Source organism: Perognathus longimembris, chromosome 10 (assembly GCF_023159225.1).
Source record: "Perognathus longimembris pacificus isolate PPM17 chromosome 10, ASM2315922v1, whole genome shotgun sequence".
NCBI classification, from domain to species: domain Eukaryota; kingdom Metazoa; phylum Chordata; class Mammalia; order Rodentia; family Heteromyidae; genus Perognathus; species Perognathus longimembris.
The window spans coordinates 36782887-36803054 of NC_063170.1; the positions used below are offsets into that span (position 1 = coordinate 36782887).

The following is a 20168-nucleotide window of genomic DNA, read 5'->3' on the forward strand; positions in this document are numbered from 1 at the left end:
AAAAGGAATTGGTTATTCAATTATCTTTTAGGGTAATGCTTATTATTATTTTGAATGACAAAGCATAATTTATGCCTTTCTCTTTTAGATAATAAACATTGAGATCTCCTTCAAGCCCCAGAACATGTAATATTCCTTAAATTTAAGTCTGTGAGTAATGCACAGATGAGTGAATGTTTCTTCATATTGTGACAGTTAATCTTCACTAAATTATAGCATTTCAGTAATTCAGAGTGATTTTTAATGTATCCTGTTTAACACTAATTTCTATATGGGCAATTGAGTGGAAAATATAGAATTTTTAAATTCTTGAGTCCCTGATAAATAAACTCAAGCACAACAAAATAACATATTTAGACTACATTTATTATTACACAATCATATGATGAGTGGTTTATACAAGAAAGACTTCCTAGAAAATTCTGTGTCTATTTTTCCCCAGCTAGAACCAGGTTGAAGAACTAAATTAAATTATGCCATCATAAAAAAAAAAAATTTAAAAACAACCAAACCCTTTTAATAGTAACACTGTAGTTTTACATCAAAGTGAAAGTATAATGAAAACAAATAATTCATCTTTATGGCAGTTCTTGTGCAAATTTAATCCACAGACATTCAAAAGATTGTTGGGGGCTGGGAATATGGCCTAGTGGCAAGAGTGCTTGCCTCCTACACATGAAGCCCTCAGTTCGATTCCCCAGCACCACATATATGGAAAACAGCCAGAAGGGGCGCTGTGGCTCAGGTGGCAGAGTGCTAGCCTTGAGCGGGAAGAAGCCAGGGAAGGTGCTCAGGCCCTGAGTCCAAGGCCCAGGACTGGCAAAAAAAAAAAAAAAAGATTGTTGGTATTCCTTCCTTAGTTACTAAGCAATCAAATATCAAATACAAAGCAGCTAAAGCTCACTAAATAATTAAATACATAAGTAAGAAAGCTGGCCAGGTACACATGGCTAATGCCTATAATCCTGGCCACTCAGGAAGTTGAGATCTGAAGATGGCAGTTTGAAGCCAGCTGGGGCAAGAAAGAAGTTATGACACTGTTATTGCTAATTGACTACAAAATATATATATGTATATATATATATATATACGTATATACACGTATATACATGTATATATATACATATATATATAGCCAGAAGTGGAGCTGTGGCTTTAGTGGTAAAGCCCTAGGCTTGAGCATAAAAGCTCAAGAACAGGGCCTAGACCCTGAATTCAAGACCCAGGACTGACACACACACAAACACACACACTCACACACACACACACACACACAGAGAAAGGGAGAGAGAGAGAAATGGAGAGACAGAGAGAAAAACAGAGAGAGAGAAAGAAAGAGAGAGATTCTGGTGTTCATTTTGTCCAAAAAAATAAATTAATAAATACTGGTAAATTAATAGTATTGGAAAACCAGAAGAATCTTAAAACTGAAATTGGGAATATATAGAAAAGATTTTTCAAACAAAGACTTGTATAGGCTCTGTCATTATAACTTCTGCAGAGTCAACAAAGAACCTTGCAATTTTCAAAACTGACAGGGCAGACTGATGCTTTTAATCAGCCAAACTCTTCCTATTGTGTCCAGTTAAGGAATACTTTGATTTTATTTCAACATTTGTGAAGAGAAAAGAAAGGCAGAATTCAAGAAAAGATGAGACTATCAATGTGTTTGTCATGGCGAAGTGAATTTTAAATGACAATCTACCATTTTGGCTTAGCAGATTACTTCATGATGCAATTGTAAAATCAATCGCCTAATGGTATAGACAAAAACATTTTTGGCCCTTAGCCACTTCATGACTCTGCAAATTCATGCCTGTAACTGATTGTAAATGCAGAGCTATGACTGGAGTTCTTTTTAAATCTTGACTTATTGTCAAAGCACTAGCAATGTGTTCTGGTAAGTCATATGTTTGTTTAATTTTTATTCTACTTCAGGAGACCAAAGTGCTATTGCTAACTTTTATACAATGTGGAACAGTGTAATTTGTTGAGATGGGCTACCCTGAGGTGATAATGACACATAATCTATCAACCCAACAGGGTTGTCTTTCATTCACGGAATAATAGGAGGACATGGCTTTGCCCCAAGCAGGCAACTCTCCTCAAATGTGGTGATACAGATTTCAAGTTCTTCTCTTCCCATGTTCTGCCATTCCTTACAGCCTCACTATTGCCTGCATTCAGCCAAAAGAAAGTTGATAAGAAAGTGTGGAGAGCAGTGGTTGGGAATATGGCCTAGTGGCAAGAGTGTTTGCCTCATATACATGAAGCCCTGGGTTCTATTCCCCAGCACCACATATATAGAAAACTGCCAGAAGTGGTGCTGTGGCTCAAGTGGCAGAGTGCTAGCCTTGAGCAAAGAGAAGCCAGGGACAGTGCTCCAGGGGAGCCCAAGGCCCAGGACTGGCAAAAACAAAACAAAACAACAACAAAAAATTTAAAAAAAATTTTTTTAAGTGTGGAGAGCAACGTACTCCTTAAAACCTGGACCTTGGAGATAGTACCCAGTATATCATCTAACATTTAACTAACAAGTATTGGGTCATAAAACCATACCTAACCCAAATGAGTTGGGGAACCTAGTCATGTGTTCAATACAATGGGAAAAGATAAAAGGAGTCTTAACCAACTGAAAACAATCTCTGCTACAGGGAAGTCAAGCAATCTCCCACTTCTTGGCTCCTTCCTTTATTTGAATAACAATTCAGTATATCCAATACCAATAGTGAGAGCATCTTAACATGTGTATCTTTGAAGTAAGCTAAACTCATGAATAATCTTATCAGCTGACTATATTGCTACTTTTTTAGACCACTATTATGCTGTTGCTATTCAAAACATTGGATTAAGTAATAATAAAGGAATAAAACTGCCCAATAATAATATCAAGAATACTATATAAAATGTAATTTTGTCTAGCAATATAAAGATCAAAATAAATAACATTCTATACTTTTTTTCTAGTTATTTTACTTCAAATGAAACAGCTATTATTCTTCCTGGTGGAAGCATGTATTTCTGCTCCAGAATAGATAGGCAAAAGTAGTTTACATATTAGAAACATAATTATAGAAAACAATCAGTGCCTTAAGAATACTTTTATGAGCCAGATATAGTAGCACTTGCTTACAGTTCCAGCTACTTAGAAGGAAGAGATAAAATGATTAACATAAACCCAGAAGACCAAGATCAGCCTGCAACTAAATGACCAAAAAATAAAATAAAAATTTAAATATATTTTCTTTTGTGCCAGTACTGGATCTTTAACTCAGGGCCTGGACATTATTGTCCCTTACCTTTTTCCGCTCAAGGCTAACATCCTACCACTTGAGCCACACCTCCACTTCCAGCTTTTTGGTAATTAATTGGAAATGAGTCTCTTTCCAGGCTGGGAGTGTGGCTTAGTGGAAGAGCTCCTGCCTAGCATGCATGAAGCCCTAGGTTCAATTTCTCAGTACCACATAAACAGAAAAAGCTGGAAGTGGTGCTGTGGCTCAAGTGGTAGAGTGCTAGCCTTGAACAAAAGCAGCTCAGGGATAGTGCCCATGCCCTGCGTTCAAGCCCTAGGACTGGCCAAAAAGAAAAAGAAAGTCTCTTTCCTACCAGGCTGGCTTGAAACCTCAATCCTCAGATCTCAGCCTCCTGAGTAGCTAGGATTACAGACATGAGCCACCAGTACCCATGTAATAAAATACCTTTAAAAAAAATACAAAGATAGCCAGGTGCCACTCTGAGGATAGTGGTTCAAAGCCAGCCGGGCAGGAAAGTCCATGAGGTTCTTGTCTCCAATTAACTGCCAGAAAATAGGAAGTGGCCCTATGGCTCAAGTGGTAGAGCACTAGCCTTGAGCTGAAGAGCTCAGGGACAGAGCCCAGGCCCAGAGTTCAAGCCCCACGACCAATGACTGACAAAAAAAAAGTCTGAGATCCTTGTACAGCAATGAATTACAAGAATTACTTTCCTCAAAGTGTGAACAAATGGAGCAGTGGTACTCACTAGATAATATGTTGAAAATGAACTATACAAATTGTTGGTAGGAATGGGAGGAAAAAACTGGGAGAGAACAAAGTGACACTGTCCAAAAAGAAATGTACTCATTACCTGACTTATGTAACTATAATCCTCTTAAATTACCTTTATAATAATAATTATTATCCTAAATACCTAGTAAGAACCAGATACTGAACTTTATAGTAAGTCTACAACCTTTCAGCTACTAATCATGTCAAATAGATTAAAATAGATAATAGTAAGACATAAGCACAGAGATTACAAGTTTCCCTCACATGTGGCTATTGTAATGTAAGAGTGTGCCAGGCAGAATAGGTAACCAGACATATGATCTACTTGGTAACCAAAGCCAGAAGATGCTAATCCAAAGTAGGCAAATGAACCATTGATATGATCTTAAGAACATGAGCTATCTTTATTTTCTCTGCCTAAGAAGGTAAACAGTAATAAGAAAATGTTTCTAGAATAAATCTTTAAAATCTGAGTAGACCAAGAGGGGAAAGGAAGAGGAAGATTAAAAATAAGAGGAGAGGGAAGAGAAGAATTAAGTTTAAAATGTGTAGAAAGTTATAAGATGGAAAAAGATGCTGACATATTATTTTGGGATAAACTATGTTAGCTTCAAGAAGCATAGAGCCTTGGAGTCAAAATATTTTATATAGCAAATCAGGCATTCCTTGTATAACGAATGCTTTATTAGTGGGGCAAGTTGAAATCACAGACAATATGCTAACATTTTCAAGGACTTATATTAGGTGTTACCTCTGTGCCAGGCACTGGGAATGTGATGGTAAACAAGGCAGATATGACTCCTACTTTCACTGAACTGACAAGATAAACCAAATATAAATAATTACAACTTGAAGGCAAATGTTATGAAACCAGTGAGGAGATGATTCCTACGGATATCTGAGAGGAGCAGGGCAACTGGTGGCTCACATGATAATCCTAGTTACTCGGGAGGCTAAGATCTGAGGATCACAGTTCAAAATCAGCCCAGGGAAGGAAAGTCCATGAGACTCTTATCTCCATTTAACCACCAAAGAAGCCAGAAGTGGAGCTGTGGCTCAAATGGTAGAGCACTAGCCTTGAGCAAAAAAAGTTCAGGGATAGCACCCAATCACTGAATTCAAGCCCCAAGACCAGCACACACGCACACATGAACGCACATATGCACACATAAATATGAGGATATTAGAGGGGGAAGTGTTTAAGAAAAATGAAATAGTCTTACTGATGTAAAATTTATCTGGTACTGTCAAGTAAAGTATAGGAGGTAACTGTTTCAGACTAGGCACTTACACAAGTCCCAGAAGACAAGACCAAACCAGAATGGAATCACTTGTGCTAAGTGATTTAAACAAACTAAAACTCTGAAATGGGCCAGTTTTCCAAAAATGAAAGATTGGCGGCAACCTATCAGTTTTTCTAAGCCAGCATACCAAGGAAGGTGTCTATTTAAACCCTGTAAGGAAAGTAACTTCAAAATAATCAATATACTATTTTGTTTCATGTCTTGAATTTGCTAGGCTGGTGATCTACCACTTGAGCCATGTTTCCAGGTTTTGTTTTCAGGTTACAGTCTCACTCTTTGTTCAGGCTGGCCGGGTTTTGATCTTCCTTCTTGAAGCTTGAATTTAGGCTTGGGCACTGTTTCTGAGCTTCTTTCCCTCAAGGCTAGTACTCTACTACTTAAGCCACATTGCCACTTTCTTTTCTGTGGGATCAAACTCAAGGGCTTCATGCATGTTAGGCAAGCACTCTACCACTAAGCCACATTGCCACAACCCCTTGTCCTTCTTAGGCTATCTTGTGTCATTTGGGATGACAGGCATGCACTGCTGTGCTGTTGTGCTCTCCCTGTAGCTGGAATAACAGGCAAGAACCACAGCTCCCAGTCACTGATTAAGATGGTGTCTCTCAAATTTCTTTTTTATGCCTGGTTAGCCTCAAATCTTGAGACCCCCAATCTCTACCTCCCAAGAAGGTAAGACTACAGACTTGAGCCACCACACTGGCTTAAATGGCAACTTTTATTTTGACAAAGATGTTTAAGGTAGAAGAGAGAAGAGGTGACAGTGATGAGTTTTTAAGTTTTCTTTTTAAATTATTTTCCTTAAATATTGGAAGCCAGGTAAAGTAGCACACACTTGTTATCTCGGCACTTGGAGGCTGATAGTTCAAGACAGCTTGGGCTACACAGTGAGACTCTGCCTGGCTGAAAATTTTTTATGTAGACTAAGCCTCCTTCCCTTCCCACTAGATTTTTGTGTAGTCTTCAAGGAGTTGGGTTTCAAAATGGCATTCACTCACTAATAGACCAAGCTGCCTTCTCTTCTCCCAGTTTATTGTCTACAGACACAAAAAATAAGTCTTAAGGTTTGATTCACAAATATAAGAAAATATTAGGGCTCAAAATAAATAAAGATGATTTTCAATTCCAAAATATTCACAACTTTCATATGACTTAAGAGCTATATAAGGTAGGCCGATATTAGCATGTTTGGGTCTTCCAAAATGAATTTGTTTTTGAGACGGTTTTACTATGCAGAGTAGGCAGTCCTTGAACTTTCAATAGTCCTGTGTCAGCCTCCCAACTGCTGGGATTACAAGCATGAGCCACCCCACTGGGCAAAAAAAAAATGCATTTTGAAGTTATTTTTCTCTTCTGAATATGAAAACCTCCTAAAAGAGCTTGGTCTTCTTTATTAGTTTATCCCTGCTCCATAAAAAACTGTAGATTGAGGGCTGGTGGCTTGGCTTAATGTTAGAACACTGACCTTGCAAGCACAAGACACTGAGTTTAAACCCCACTACTGCCAAAAACAGTAGACTGAGATAAATAATTTTAGGAGATATATGTAAGAAAAAAAGAACTAAATGCAGTGCCAGGTGTGTCTTTTGAATTTATTAAAAGGTAAATGTATTGTCTACTTAAAATTTCTATGTGTACTTTAGTGAGGCTATAGATTTTTTAAATGGACCGAAGGGAGGCAGAAGGGGAGGAGGCTCCTGCTCTCAGCTATGAGAACCCTACTCTAGATACTGTCAGTTTTAGATATAGCTTAAAGAAAGCCATTTCATCTCAGCAACCTCAATCTTAAGGCCCTTGGCCCTTTCCCGAAATTAAGGTGTTCAGACTGGTCCTGTAGGCTCAGTAGCCTCCTCTCTCATAGCTTCACATGCTCCTTTCCTAGGCAACACCAGGCCCATTTAGTGAGTGCAGTAAGGAATCAGCCTCCACCCCCCTTCACCTTGAGATGGCATTCCTTTGGGGCAATTATAATCATGTAAGGCAACATGATCTCCTTAGGGTGACCTTCAGGCCTGTGCAAGACCCCTTATCTCCTACTTGGGCAGCGGCCATAAATCCTAGCCCACCATGATGAAGCCCCTGGTCCACACATCCACATCAAGGTCTCTGCCTCCAGATCCTCATAGGTTTTATACAGTCATCTCAGACAATAGCCAGCACTTCTCTTGTGAGAAGGGGTCTTGCTGGTCCCTTTGCTGGCAATAAACCTGTTCTTGTTCTTTGTACCTGGATGTCTGCATGGTTTTCTGGCCAAGTCTAATTTACCCTAACAGGTTCTGTCTACAACTGGATCTCTCGTCTCCAGCTGCATTAGTACAATGCTGTCCACCCAGGTCTAACCACAACTCTTGACTCCCCAGGCTATGTGCAGGGGCAGCTGCAGAAGTGCCCCTCACCCCTAATGGTGCCAGGAGGTGACCTTATGAAATTGCTTATAAGGCTAACAGCAAATTTCACTTCTGTGAATCAGCTTGCTTGCAAAACTGCCTCACCACTTGTGTGTGGTTTTTGTCTTTATAAACCCTGCCCTACTAGGGGTCGGGGCTGCTCTTTGTTGTGAGATCGCAGAGTCCGGGACAGAACAGCCCCAGCCAGCTAATAAAACTCCTTTGTCTTCTTAAACCATGCCTCCATGGACTCGAGGGATATTTCACAGACAGTGAGAGGAAGAAAGGCAACACTTGTTTGGAGAATAAGACTCCACCATAGAAGGCAGTGTTCCCTGGATTCTATCATCAGAATCCTAGACCAACATGGAATTTTGAGCCACTGGCTTCTTCCCACCAGGTGTGAATTAAACCATCTGTGAAATGGAGATCATCGCTGTAAGGTTTGCCAGAAAGGAAACCCACCACATGGTTCGGGCAGAATGGAGTTTACTGGGGGGAAAGCAAACTACCAGCCCACACAAGATGGAGGTGTGGGGAGACAGAGGGGAAGGAAGAAAGGAAAAAGAAAGAAGAGAGTAAGAGAGAAAAGGAAAGAGAGCAGGGACTGTGTTGAGCCTGATTATATAGGAAAGAGGTGGGAGATATGGCCAGGTGGATTGGATGTGACCTCAGAGAAGGAAGAGGTAACTGCCTCCAGGTATGCTAGTTACTTAGGTAACTCAGGTACTGGGTACAGACTTAAACAGGTGGGGGGGCATCTGCATGGAGCCCTCCAGGGGGTGGACCTTACAATCACATCTTCCCTACTTCACCACTGGACAATGAAACAATGCTTCCTTGAAAAACACATGCTCATTTCTAAAGCGCCAATTCATGCATCACCTCCTCCTTGAAGCCTCCTAGGTTTTCCCAGCCAACTAAATTAGTAGCTCCATCTTCCGTGTTTCAGCTGAAAGTCTATAGCATCATCCCTGGATATTTATATTACCCTATAGAAAGACTGACCCCCCACCCTGTTTTCCCAGGGGCATACAGATACAAGCAAGTCACCAAAGATATGCACAGGCACGGCAATGTACCTAAGCTTGGCTATAAACATTCCATGTGGGCCCAATTGAAAAGCTTCCCACCTCCTTAGATCTAATGGCTTTTTCATTAACCTCTGCCTCCTTGGTCATACCTCATAAAAACCCAACTCCTGTCCCACCTCTACACAGTTTTCAAGCCTGCAGGAAGGCTGTGCTCCTCCCTACTATATCTCAATAAACAGTCCTCGCCTGTGGAAGATCAAGTCCAGCCTGTTTCCTTGCATTCTCCTCCATTTTCCTAACACCTATTTCTTTCAGTCTCTCCTAGAGCCAAGATGTGCTAGAGTTAAAAGCTCCTAAGGGGCCAATTCACAATGGTAGTTTCAATAAATAATTACAGGAGGGAGAGGAAATGATGTATCTTTCTTTGTCTGCTTTTGTATGTGCTTCATGCCTGAATCTGTAAAGAATGTAAGACTTTTCTTCCCATTGACCAATGATCCTGAGATGTAAAAGTGTAGATAACACAAATATTTCATGTTATTCTGATGAAAATGGTTTTTCTTTTTCTTTCAAAAGCTTTCCATTCTATTAGGCTGTATTTCCTTCCAATCAAAGGAAAAAGAATGCTTTTTAACAAGTCTGGGAGGATAAAGCTTTCTATAGTCTCCATGCCTCATTTTACTCTTCAACCAGTTTCTAGCTCTTCGTATTGCTTTAAATTGTTCAAAGAATGTGTCATCTATTTAATAGTTTAAATGATGCAAGACAAATCCAAGTCCTCAAGGACTCTTCCCTAGGCTGGACAGACAGAAAAAAATGGAGGCCAAAGTGGATAGAAAAGACTCTAGTACTGAAGCAGGCAAAGTTACCCCTCCCTGTGTACAGACTTTCAAGCATCTAATTGCCGGTATATCCCTCCTCAGGCTGCTCAATATCCCTCCTCAGGCTGCTCAATGCAACTGGAAAGTGGGTAGGGGAAAGACCAGATGGGGCTATCTGAATAGGTAGTGGGAAGCCTAAAGGCATTTTTAAACAATACTGAAGAGGTAGTGACAGGATGTCATGATTTCTGCAGGACTAGAAAGGAATTGTCCACCTAGTCAAAGGTTGATGTCAACCCACCTGACCTTTTGCGTATCTGATTAAGGCCTATTTTGTGTGTCATCTGCTTGTATTTTTTAAAGCCAGGGTTTCCTTTCCCTCCCTCGGAATCTTAACTTCTCTCTGGCACTAGCCTGGTTCCAGTGGAGCAATCATCTCTTTTATCCTCTTTAAAACGTGTTTATCTGTGCTGCTCTGCGCTGCCATTAAGTTACTGAAGTGATTTTAAAAGTTTTCTTTCAAGTCAGGTGGGGGTGGCTCATGCCTGTAATCATAGATACTGAGAAGGCTGAGAGCTGAGTTCTGCATGCAGTTCAAAGCCAGCCCGAGCAGCAAAGTCCAATTAACCACCAGAAAACCGGAAGTGAAGCTACGGCTCAAGTGGTAGTTCAAGCCCGAGGACCAGCACCAAAAACAGCCACCACCACCTAGTTTCCTTTCAGAAACCGCAAAACGGTTAACAGCGGCTGTGCGTTGGGTCTCCCTTTTCCACGCTTTTCTGTGCTTTCTAGAAGGCCCAAGGGGCCCCGAGCTTCCACTGTGGGGCGCTAGCCCTTTCCCGCGAGCGCCCCGAAGCCAGCTGAGCACCGACGCCCAGCCTCGCCAGCGAAGTTCGGAAAAAGGGGTGGGCAGCGCTCAACCGCGGGAACTGACGTTTTAGCTCGCGGAGAAGCAGCGCCTGGCCGGCCGCAGCGGGGCGGCTCCCACATGCCTCCGCCCACCCAGCTCCAGGGTCTCCAACTGATTGGTCCTGCGGAACCGGAACCCGGTAGAAAAGGGCATGCGCGGGTGACGGAGCGGATAACTTGTGCACCACCGCCAGGCCCGCAGGCAGAGCGGAAGTTGGGAGGGCGGACGGGGCTGGGGGAACTGTGCCTGGATGGAATCTTCCGGCTCACGGCTCCGCCCCCGCCGAAGGGGCTCGGCTCCGAGATTCAAGATGGAGTCGCCGAGTAGGGTTGGGCAGGAGATGAGTCTGGCGGCCCTGAAGCAGCACGACCCCTACATCACCAGCATTGCCGACCTCACAGGCCAGGTCGCTCTGTACACCTTCTCCCCCAAAGCTAACCAGTGGGTGAGTGCGGCCTAGTCATTGGGGACGCCTGCCCGGCCACCGCCGCCTCTTAAAGGGACCGCGCAGGCGGGGGTGGGGGGGGGGCCGGGGAGGAGGAAGCCTGGGCGGTGAAGGCAAGGCCCGAGCCCGCCTCGAGTCCGGCCAGACCCTGAGGGGTGACGGCGGGCTCTGGGGGGGGAGGGAGCGGTCTCGGGGAGAAGCAGATGGAGGGCAGGATTGGAGCAGAACCAGTCCTTTGGGGTCGAGTCCGGGGACGGGGGCGACCTGCCTGCTTTACAGATGCGTGGGAGATGTGACTGGTGGGTCCCAAAAGGTACTCAGAAATTTGGATATGAGGTTTCAGGATTATTAGATAAGTTACGTATACACAATTTACAAAATAAACACCATTTCTCGTCCCCCCCCCCCATCATTCGTAAATGATAGACCCCCTTTCCAGAGGTCATTTGTATTGGAAGCTTGAAGTCCAATTAGTTTCATTCTTGGAAGAGAGGGGGAGAGTGAGTCCGCCTTTAATCGAACTACACCATATTCCCAGAGTTCGGGGAAAGATTTCAAGGCATTTAGGGAAAGCTATTTAGGTTAATTGCATTCTCCAGGATATGTTGAGGGAAACAGTGATGTCACCTCTGAATACTTTCATCAGACTTAGGTACTTTTAGGTTTCTGTGCACCGGAGGGAGGATCCAAAAGTTTATATTCAGTTTGTTCACTAGCTCTTCCTTGAGGCGCTTTAGTTGTTTGCATAATATTCCCATCTCTTGACTTTCTAATTAACTCATTTAGCTATAAACCTCACTTACAATCCCTAAATAATGGTTGTATAGAATTGATCAATGATTGCCGTTCACATTTCAATGGAATCTTTAAACTAGGCAAAGATTACAATAATTTTGTAAAAATCTTTTGGCATTTGTGAACAGTGAATTCGAATGAAAAATTCTCTTCATTTTCTTTCCTCTTTGTGGAAAGTTACAACGATTGTTTCATAAATGTAGCTGTTTTAAACTTTGCCATCATTTTTGTTGGCCTACATAAAAATTGGTTGAAATATAGATTGTAAGCAAATAAATGGTGAAGGCATTAGGACACAACTTAATACCTGTTTCTAGCTTTTCACAAAGACTTTCAACGTTTTAAAATCTTAGATTGTAGAATTCTGTCTTAAATGTAAAAACATGTTCACAGAACTTCATGAACTGGGTGCCCATGCCTATCATCCCAACAACACAGGGAGGCACACATAGGAGGATGACAGTCCAAACCTTCCCAGAAAATAAAAGTGGGACATTTTCTCAGAAAACAATATCTAGGCAATCACACACAGGTGAGAACAAAGGAGGATACTCTTAGGAGAGGAACACAAAGGCACCATGCCTGTGTACTTCTGATCATATGAAATAATACTTATTGAAATGAACTCCAGGAAATGGGAACAAGCTTTTTTCTTTGTTGTTTTTGTTTTCTTTTTGTCTTGTTTGTTCATTTATGTCACTGAAAGGGTAAGAGGCGGGTCACAGAAATGGAGGGACAAAAGAAGAACAAATACAGCCGTGGTATTTATGAGACACTATGTTGAAAATGAGCTATACAACTTGTGGGTGGGGACAGGAGGGAAAACCTGGGAGAAAACTTGGGAAGAGATGATATTGTCCAAAAAGAAATGTACTTATTACCTGACTTAGGAAACTGTAACCCTCTATACATTACCTTTAAAATAACAATTTAAAAATTAAAATTTTTCTTTAAAAAACAATAACCAGGTGATGGTGGCTCATACCTGTAATCCTAGCTACTTAGAAGACAGATCTGAGAGTCACTGTTCAAAGATAGCTGGGTCAAGAAAGTCCAGGAGTCTTATCTCCAATTAGCCACCAAAAAGTGGAGCTGTGGTTCAAGGGGTAGAGTGCTAGCCTTGAGCACAAAAGCTCGAGGACAGTGCCTAGGACCTGTATTCCAGCCTAAGGACCAACACACACACACACACACACACACATGCACACATAAACATATATTTTAGTGGTACTGTGGTTTAAACTCAGGCCATTGTGCCTGCTTAGACAGATGATTCTCTACCATTTCACCAGCCCTTTTGGTGTTGTTCTCTGCGTGTGTGTGTGTGTTCCATTCTAGGCTGAAAACTAAACACTGGTAAGATTGGTTTTGCTTTTTAAATTGTAGCTGCTTAAAATTGAACTCACAGGAGCAGCAAATGAGAGTAATGAGTCATGCTGTCTTGCCTCTTTGTTTTTTCTTGAGGTCCTAGAGATCTAACCCAGGGCCTCCCAGCTTTTTCTTAGTCACATTTTCCCTTTATTTAATTATTTAGTGTGCTGGGGTTTGAATTCAGGACCTGCCATCTGAATTCAGTACCACTTGAGCGACACTCCCAGCCTTTTCATCTTAACTTTTTTTTTTTTGGCCAGTCCTGGGGCTTGGACTCAGGGCCTGAGCACTGTCCCTGGCGCTCTACCACTTGAGCCACAGCGCCACTTCTGGCCATTTTCTGTATATGTGGTGCTGGGGAATCGAACCCAGGGCCTCATGTATAGGAGGCAAGCACTCTTGCCACTAGGCCATATCCCCAGCCCCAATATCCATATTTTCCCACAAAGTTCTAAAAATAAGTTGTGTTTGATAGTAGTTCTTAAGCACAAAAATTATTTGTGAAAATATTCCAAAATCCTCCAGTTAACTTTGATAAATTTTTAAGTTATTAAATTTCCATACACAAGACATTGACTTCAAGAAATCTACTTAAGACATTTTAGCTTTTAAAAAATTAAAGCTGAGCTGGGAATTTGTCCTGGTGGTAGAGTGCTTGCCTAGCATGCATGAAGCCCTGGGTTCAATTCCTTAGCACCACCTGAACAGAAAAAGCCGGAAGTGGTGCTATGGCTCAAGTGGTAGAGTGCTAGCCTTGAGCAAAAAGAAGCCAAGGACAGTGATCTGGCCCTGAGTTCAAGCTCCAGGACTGGCAAAAAACAGAAAGAAAAAAAATTAAAGCTGTTCCACAGTTTTCTCCTTACAAGTTAAAAAGAAAATACTACAGATGCAGACATATTGGATTAAAAGTTGCATAGGCTTATGTATGCATCAGTAGTTTGTAATGGATACATATGAAACTGATAACAATTTGTAGAGAGGATGATTTGCCTTACCTGTTCAAAAGTGGCTGATGGGGAAGGAAATTGGGGAGGAGGGAAGATGGGAGAAAAAATGAAGGAAGAGGTAACAAGTTTCACAAAAAACGTACTCACTACCTTACATATGTAACTGTAATCCCTCTGTATAATCTTGGCTACTCAGAAATGGAGATCAGAAAGACTACAATCCTTCTCATCTCAACAAGCTGGAAACATGGCTAGATGCTAAAGTACATGCTTAGCAAGCATAAGGTCCTGAGTTTAAACTTCGGTATCTCCTAATATTAATTTTACAGTTACAGAAAATATTGGTTTTAAACATGAGCTATTTCTCCATTGCAACTACTTGGGATTGGATAACTAATAGACTTCTTTTTCTGTTACAGGAGAAAACTGATATAGAAGGGACCCTATTTGTATATCGAAGGTAAGTTTTTTTTTAATGTGCTTCATTTTTTCAGTGGTGAAGAATAGTGTCCTACCAAGTAGTTCATTTCCATTGTATATTTGTCTTCGAAGCCTTCCTGTTTGTACTCTCTGGTTTTTATCCATCCTTCCATGTAAGATACTGAAATAGCTAGGTACCTTTTTTGATCCTTCCTGTGATTCAAAATAAACAGAAGTACAATACATTTAGGAGCCTATCGAAATAGTTTCAGCATAGAAAATATTTTCCAGTAATGAATGAGTCTGAAACATATCTGCCTACCCCTATATTAAAGAGAGAAAGAGTTTATGTGTAAAATATAGTACGTATACTATTGCTGTAAAGTAGTGGACTGGCCTGTGCTCCTGTTCAGTGATTACAAAAGGAGAGGTTATCTTCTATGACTGGTTCTACCCCTTTCCAACCTGCCTCCTCCATTGGTAATACGTAGTTTGAGAGTACTTGGAGAGACTAAATTATTCATAGTTGCACATTTTTTATTTACGGCTTCGCTGAGAATTTATCTTAAGAATGTAATTGGTTTATAGCTCCTGTGTTACTAGACCACTGAGAGTTGCCTAAAGGCAACTGACAGGATATGAGGGTCATGTGGTACTTATTTTCCTGGACTCTTCTAAGATCCTCTTGCAATTGAAGGGTCCCTTATTTTCTTTTTTCTTTGCAAGTCCTGGGACTTGAACTCAGAGCCTGAGCACTATCCCTGGCTTCTGTTTGCTCAAGGCTAGCATTCTATCACTTGAGCCACAGCATCACTTATGACTTTTTCTATATATGTGGTGCTGAGGAATCGAACCCAGGGCTTCAAGTATTTAAGGCAAGCACTTTACCACTAGGCCATATGCCTAGCCCTTATTTTCTAGAGCTTAGGCAGCGGTAGCAGGAGTCATTATTGAATCCAGTTTTTTGTTTGCTTGTTTGTTTGTTTGTTTTTGTCAGTCCTGGTGCTTGAACTCAGGGCCTGGGCTCTGTACTGGAGCCTCTCTCTGTTCAAGGCTAGTGCTCTACCACTTGAGCCATAGCACCACTTCTGGCTTTTTCTGTTTATGTGGTACTGAGGAATCATACTAGGCAAGCATTGTACCACTAAGCCACATTCCCAAATCCTGATCTTTTTGTTTTTTAATTGAGTTATCTTTTCAGACAAGCCTTTCTCCATTGGTGCTAATTTAAAAGATATTGTCATGTTCTTCTAAATTTTGGCATGAAGTTTTGAGATCTTGTCTAAGCACTTTTAGACACTGATCTTTTGAGTACTAGTGCTTAGAAATTTATATATGGAACTTTTCTTTCTTTGACACTGTTTCCTTTTAACACATTTTCCTCCTTTAAAATACACATTCTCAGTCAGCCCTTCATTACTCTTATTAGCAATGTAAGTCTCTAAGAAACCTTAACTCTAACTTGTACCATGGTATTTGTGATATTTGGAAAATACTTTGCTGGCCTTGTTTTTAAGATATAGAACAGATCTGATAGTAGAAAATGTGTGATTTACTATAGTGAGTGGCTTGATATATGGCATTGGTTCTAATAAAAGGAGAGAAATAATGAGAATATTTTGCATGTCTTGGATAAACTATACCAACATGTCAGATTACCATTTTGCAGGAATCCCTAAGAATTGTAAGAATCTTGGATTTGGGCTTTCAAAACAAAAAAAGGGGGAGGGGGAAGGGGATTGAATTTCATTGTAGACAGCTCTGTACCACATTGAAAGTAAATGAATATTTATCCCAGCAAGCTTACTCTTTGTCTATGTTGGGATATTTCTGTTTTAAAAAAGAAAAGATAGGGGCTGGGAATAAGGTTTAGCAGTAGAGTGCTTGCCTTGCAAGCCTGAAGCCCTGGGTTCAGTTCTTCAGCACCAGATAAACAGAAAAGGCCAGAAGTGGTGCTTTGGCTCTAGTGGTAGAGTGTTAGCCTTGAGCAAAAAGAAGCCAGGGACAGTGCTCAGGCCCTGAGTTCAAGCCCCAGGACTGGCAAAAAAAAAAAAAAAGGTAAAAATGCCCATGTGCCTGGAGCTGATATTCTAGTAGTGGGAGAAAAACAATAAATATAAAAAGCAAATATTTTTTCAACTACATGAAGATAGTCTAAATAAATAAATGATACCAGTTAATAGAAAAGGTTTAGAGGTATTAAGGCTGAGATAATTAATTCTAAAGGGCCCCATTGAGAAGGTGACATTCGAGCAAATGCTTGTTGGAGAATCAGCTGTGCATATTTGGGAACAGTAGTGTAGGCAGAGGTTTTGAGGTAGAAACATATCTGCAGAGAGATTGTCAAGGAGCCCAGTTTGACTGAAGCAGGGGAATCAAGGAAGGAAACATAGGAGATGAAGTGGTAGGGTATGGTGTCAAGTAGGGCCCTGTTGGCCTTTATACTGAGGCACTTATAGACTTACGAGCAGAGAAGGGGTATGATCTGACTTAAATTTTTTTTGTGTGTATGCTGGTCCTAGAGCTTGAACTCGGGGCCTAAGTTCTGTTTCTGAACTTTTGTGCTCACTGCTAGCACTCTTCTACTTCAGCCAAAGCTCTCCATTTCTGACTTTTTGATCATTAATTGGAGTCTCATGACTTTCTTGCCCAAGTTGACTTCAAACCATGACCCTCAGATCTCAGCCTCTTGAGTAGCTAGGGTTATAGGTGTGAGACCCTGGCTGAAAATAATTTTATGCAGTATACTTTTTAGTGAATATCAAGAAGTAGACAACATTTCTACATATGGAAAGGTAACCACAGATTTTCTTCTATTAAATCTAAGGTCAGCTTCGCCTCATCATGGTTTTACCATTGTAAATCGACTGAATATGCACAACCTAGTTGAACCAGTGAATAAAGATTTGGAATTTCAGCTCCATGAACCATTTCTTCTATACAGAAATGCAAGCTGTGAGTATATCTGTTTATATTTAGTGTCAAGTGACTTTAGTTTCCAAATATTTTGGAGTTTAAATTACAGTACAGAATATGACCTGTACCCCGTTGTATTATAAATGAGTCTTGTAAGATCAATGTTAGTTTATTGTTTGGCCAGTACTAGGGCTTGAACTCAGGGCCTCGTACTCTCATTTTCGTTTTTCGCTCAAGTCTGGCACTTGAATCACACCTCTACTTCCAGCTTTTTGTTTGGTGTTAAGTGGAGATAAGGTTGTCATGGACTTTTCTGCCTGGGCTGGCTTTGAACCACTATCCTCAGATCTCAGGCTCCCTGGTAGGTAGGATTATAGGTATGAGCAGTCAGCACCTGCCTGGCAACTTTTTTTAAACTGGCTCTATAATTGAACACACTTTCTTTTTATTTATTTTTTATTTTTTGCCAGTCCTGGGCCTTGAACTCAGGTCCTGAGCACTGTCCCTGGCTTCTCTGCTCAAGGTAAGCACTCTACTACTTGAGCCACAGCGCCACTTCTGGCCGTTTTCTATATATGTGGTGCTAGGGAATCGAACCCAGGGCTTCATGTATACAAGGCAAGCACTCTTGCCACTAGACCACATTCCCAGCCCACTGAACACACTTTTTATAAAATAATAATGACTATTAGTTTAGTTAACAATACTATTCTGTTTATTATCCTTATATTTGTTTCTTTTATGAAAATAAGCTATACTCCTTTGTGTTGTAGTACCTCTTGACTGGCCCTGTTCCCTGAGTGTCAGGACCTAGTTTGGGAGAAATAAGATAGGAACAGATACTGATATTTCTTTCCACAGAGAAAGTACTGTCCTTGTCCAAAATAGTGCTATTTTTCCATCTTTTTACTTAATTAAACATCAGTTTTTGTACCAAAAGCTATCGCATGCTTTAGTTTAAAGATACAATAACATATGTGAGATAGGGAAATAGTTTAGTTAACCAAAATCAGGGATGCATGATAGGCACTAAGTTGGGGAGTTAGGATTGTAACCCTTTTTCTGCTTCCTCATCAGGGTCTTTTCAAGTTCTTCATAGTCTCTTAATGATTGATGCAGTCAGCAAAGTTGAGCATAGCCCTTTCAACAAAGTAGAGTATGAATATTTCTCAGATGATTACTTCCTGATAAACACCTAAACTACCATACTTTATAGCTTCCTAACTCTTATTTCCCATTGTGCTTGTATGGCTGCCTGGGAGCTGTGGCTTAGCAGCTGATGCCCAGCATAATATCTTACTGTATGTCACGAAAAAATCAAAAATGTTAAGTGCATATCACTTTCATACTATTGTAAAGTTTTATGTTGAATCATGTGTGCTAAGAAGTATACTTGGCATCTGGGAACATAGCTGAAAGGTAAAGCATTTGCCTGATGTGTAGGAGGCCCTGGATTTCATCCCTAGCACCACCAAAAAAAAAAAAGTACAGTAGGTCCTATTATTTTAGTGTGGGTATTGAAGGTATGGATAATTGAGGACAGAAGGCAGTTGTTTTGCTTGCCATTGACTGTAATTGACTGTAGGGTTATAAGAATTGGTTAGGGTAACAGAGTGGTTATGCTTACCTAAGAATATTGTTGGACAAATGTTGCTGCTAACTTAAAAAGTAAACGTTAACTGTGTTTGAATTTCACTCAACTGGGAGGAATCAAGATTGGGACTGGGGGGCGTTTTCAGTATAAAACATACAAAGTCAGTAGATAGATACACATCATCTAACAACCTTGTATGAAAACTGGTAGCAAAGTCTGTTAGAAAGCTGACAGCCCCACATTTCTCATCATTTGTTTTTAAATATCTAAGTGAGACAAGATCTATCTCTTGATAGTTCAGTACATTATTTTTCAGATAAGTGCCTGTCAGATTTTAAAAAGCACTAGGATTGCCTTTTAATACCTGTGAGTTAAGATAGGTTTATTTTAAAATAGCATTAATGATGAATGTGATTACTTCTTGTGGCTATTTTCTTTGGGATAAACATTCTACATTCTATTAATGGGAAAATTCTACGAAAGCAGATCTTTTTTTTTTTTTTTAAGTGAATAGGTTCGTTGTGATCCTAGCTACTCAAGAAACTGAGATCTGAGTATCAGAGTTCAATCCAACCTCGGCAGGAAAGTCTGTGAGACTCTTGTCTCCACTTAATCCATATGCATACACAAAAAAGCCAGAAGTGGAACTGTGACTCAAGTAGTAGAGTGCTAGCCTTGAGCACAGAATCTCAGAGACAGAGCCCAGGCCCTGAGTTCAAGCACCAGAACTGGCAAAAAAAAGAAGAAAAGAAAAAAGAATAGGCTAATTCTGCTTTTAACTATCTGTAAACTCAAGATGTATTATTCCTAATAGTAGGGAAAATGATTGAGACTCATGAATCTGATCACCATTTAGCATAAGGCTAAATTGCATTGTATTTCTCTCATTAATAAAGGGATCTATGAAGTTGAAAGTGTAACATATAACTGAACCATAATCATCTAGGAACTATCTTAACAGAACTTCAGTTATTTGGAAATATATATATATATATATATTTTTTTTTTTTTTTTTTTTTTTTTGGCCAGTCCTGGGCCTTGGACTCAGGGCCTGAGCACTGTCCCTGGCTTCTTCCCGCTCAAGGCTAGCACTCTGCCACTTGAGCCACAGCGCCGCTTCTGGCCGTTTTCTGTATATGTGGTGCTGGGGAATCGAACCTAGGGCCTCGTGTATCCGAGGCAGGCACTCTTGCCACTAG

At 40.7% G+C, this 20168-nt stretch overlaps 1 protein-coding gene across 1 annotated transcript in view; it reads left to right on the forward strand.

Annotated features, from left to right (window-relative positions):
• Positions 1-10693: 10693 nt before the first annotated feature.
• The window catches only part of Dcp1a (decapping mRNA 1A), a 55404-nt gene continuing 45929 nt past the window's right edge, over positions 10694-20168 (forward strand). The window contains exons 1-3 of the mRNA XM_048355822.1: positions 10694-10926; positions 14459-14499; positions 17287-17414. Of these exons, the coding sequence (XP_048211779.1) occupies positions 10732-10926; positions 14459-14499; positions 17287-17414 (364 nt within the window). The 5' untranslated portion in view covers positions 10694-10731. The remainder of the gene's footprint in view (positions 10927-14458; positions 14500-17286; positions 17415-20168) is intronic.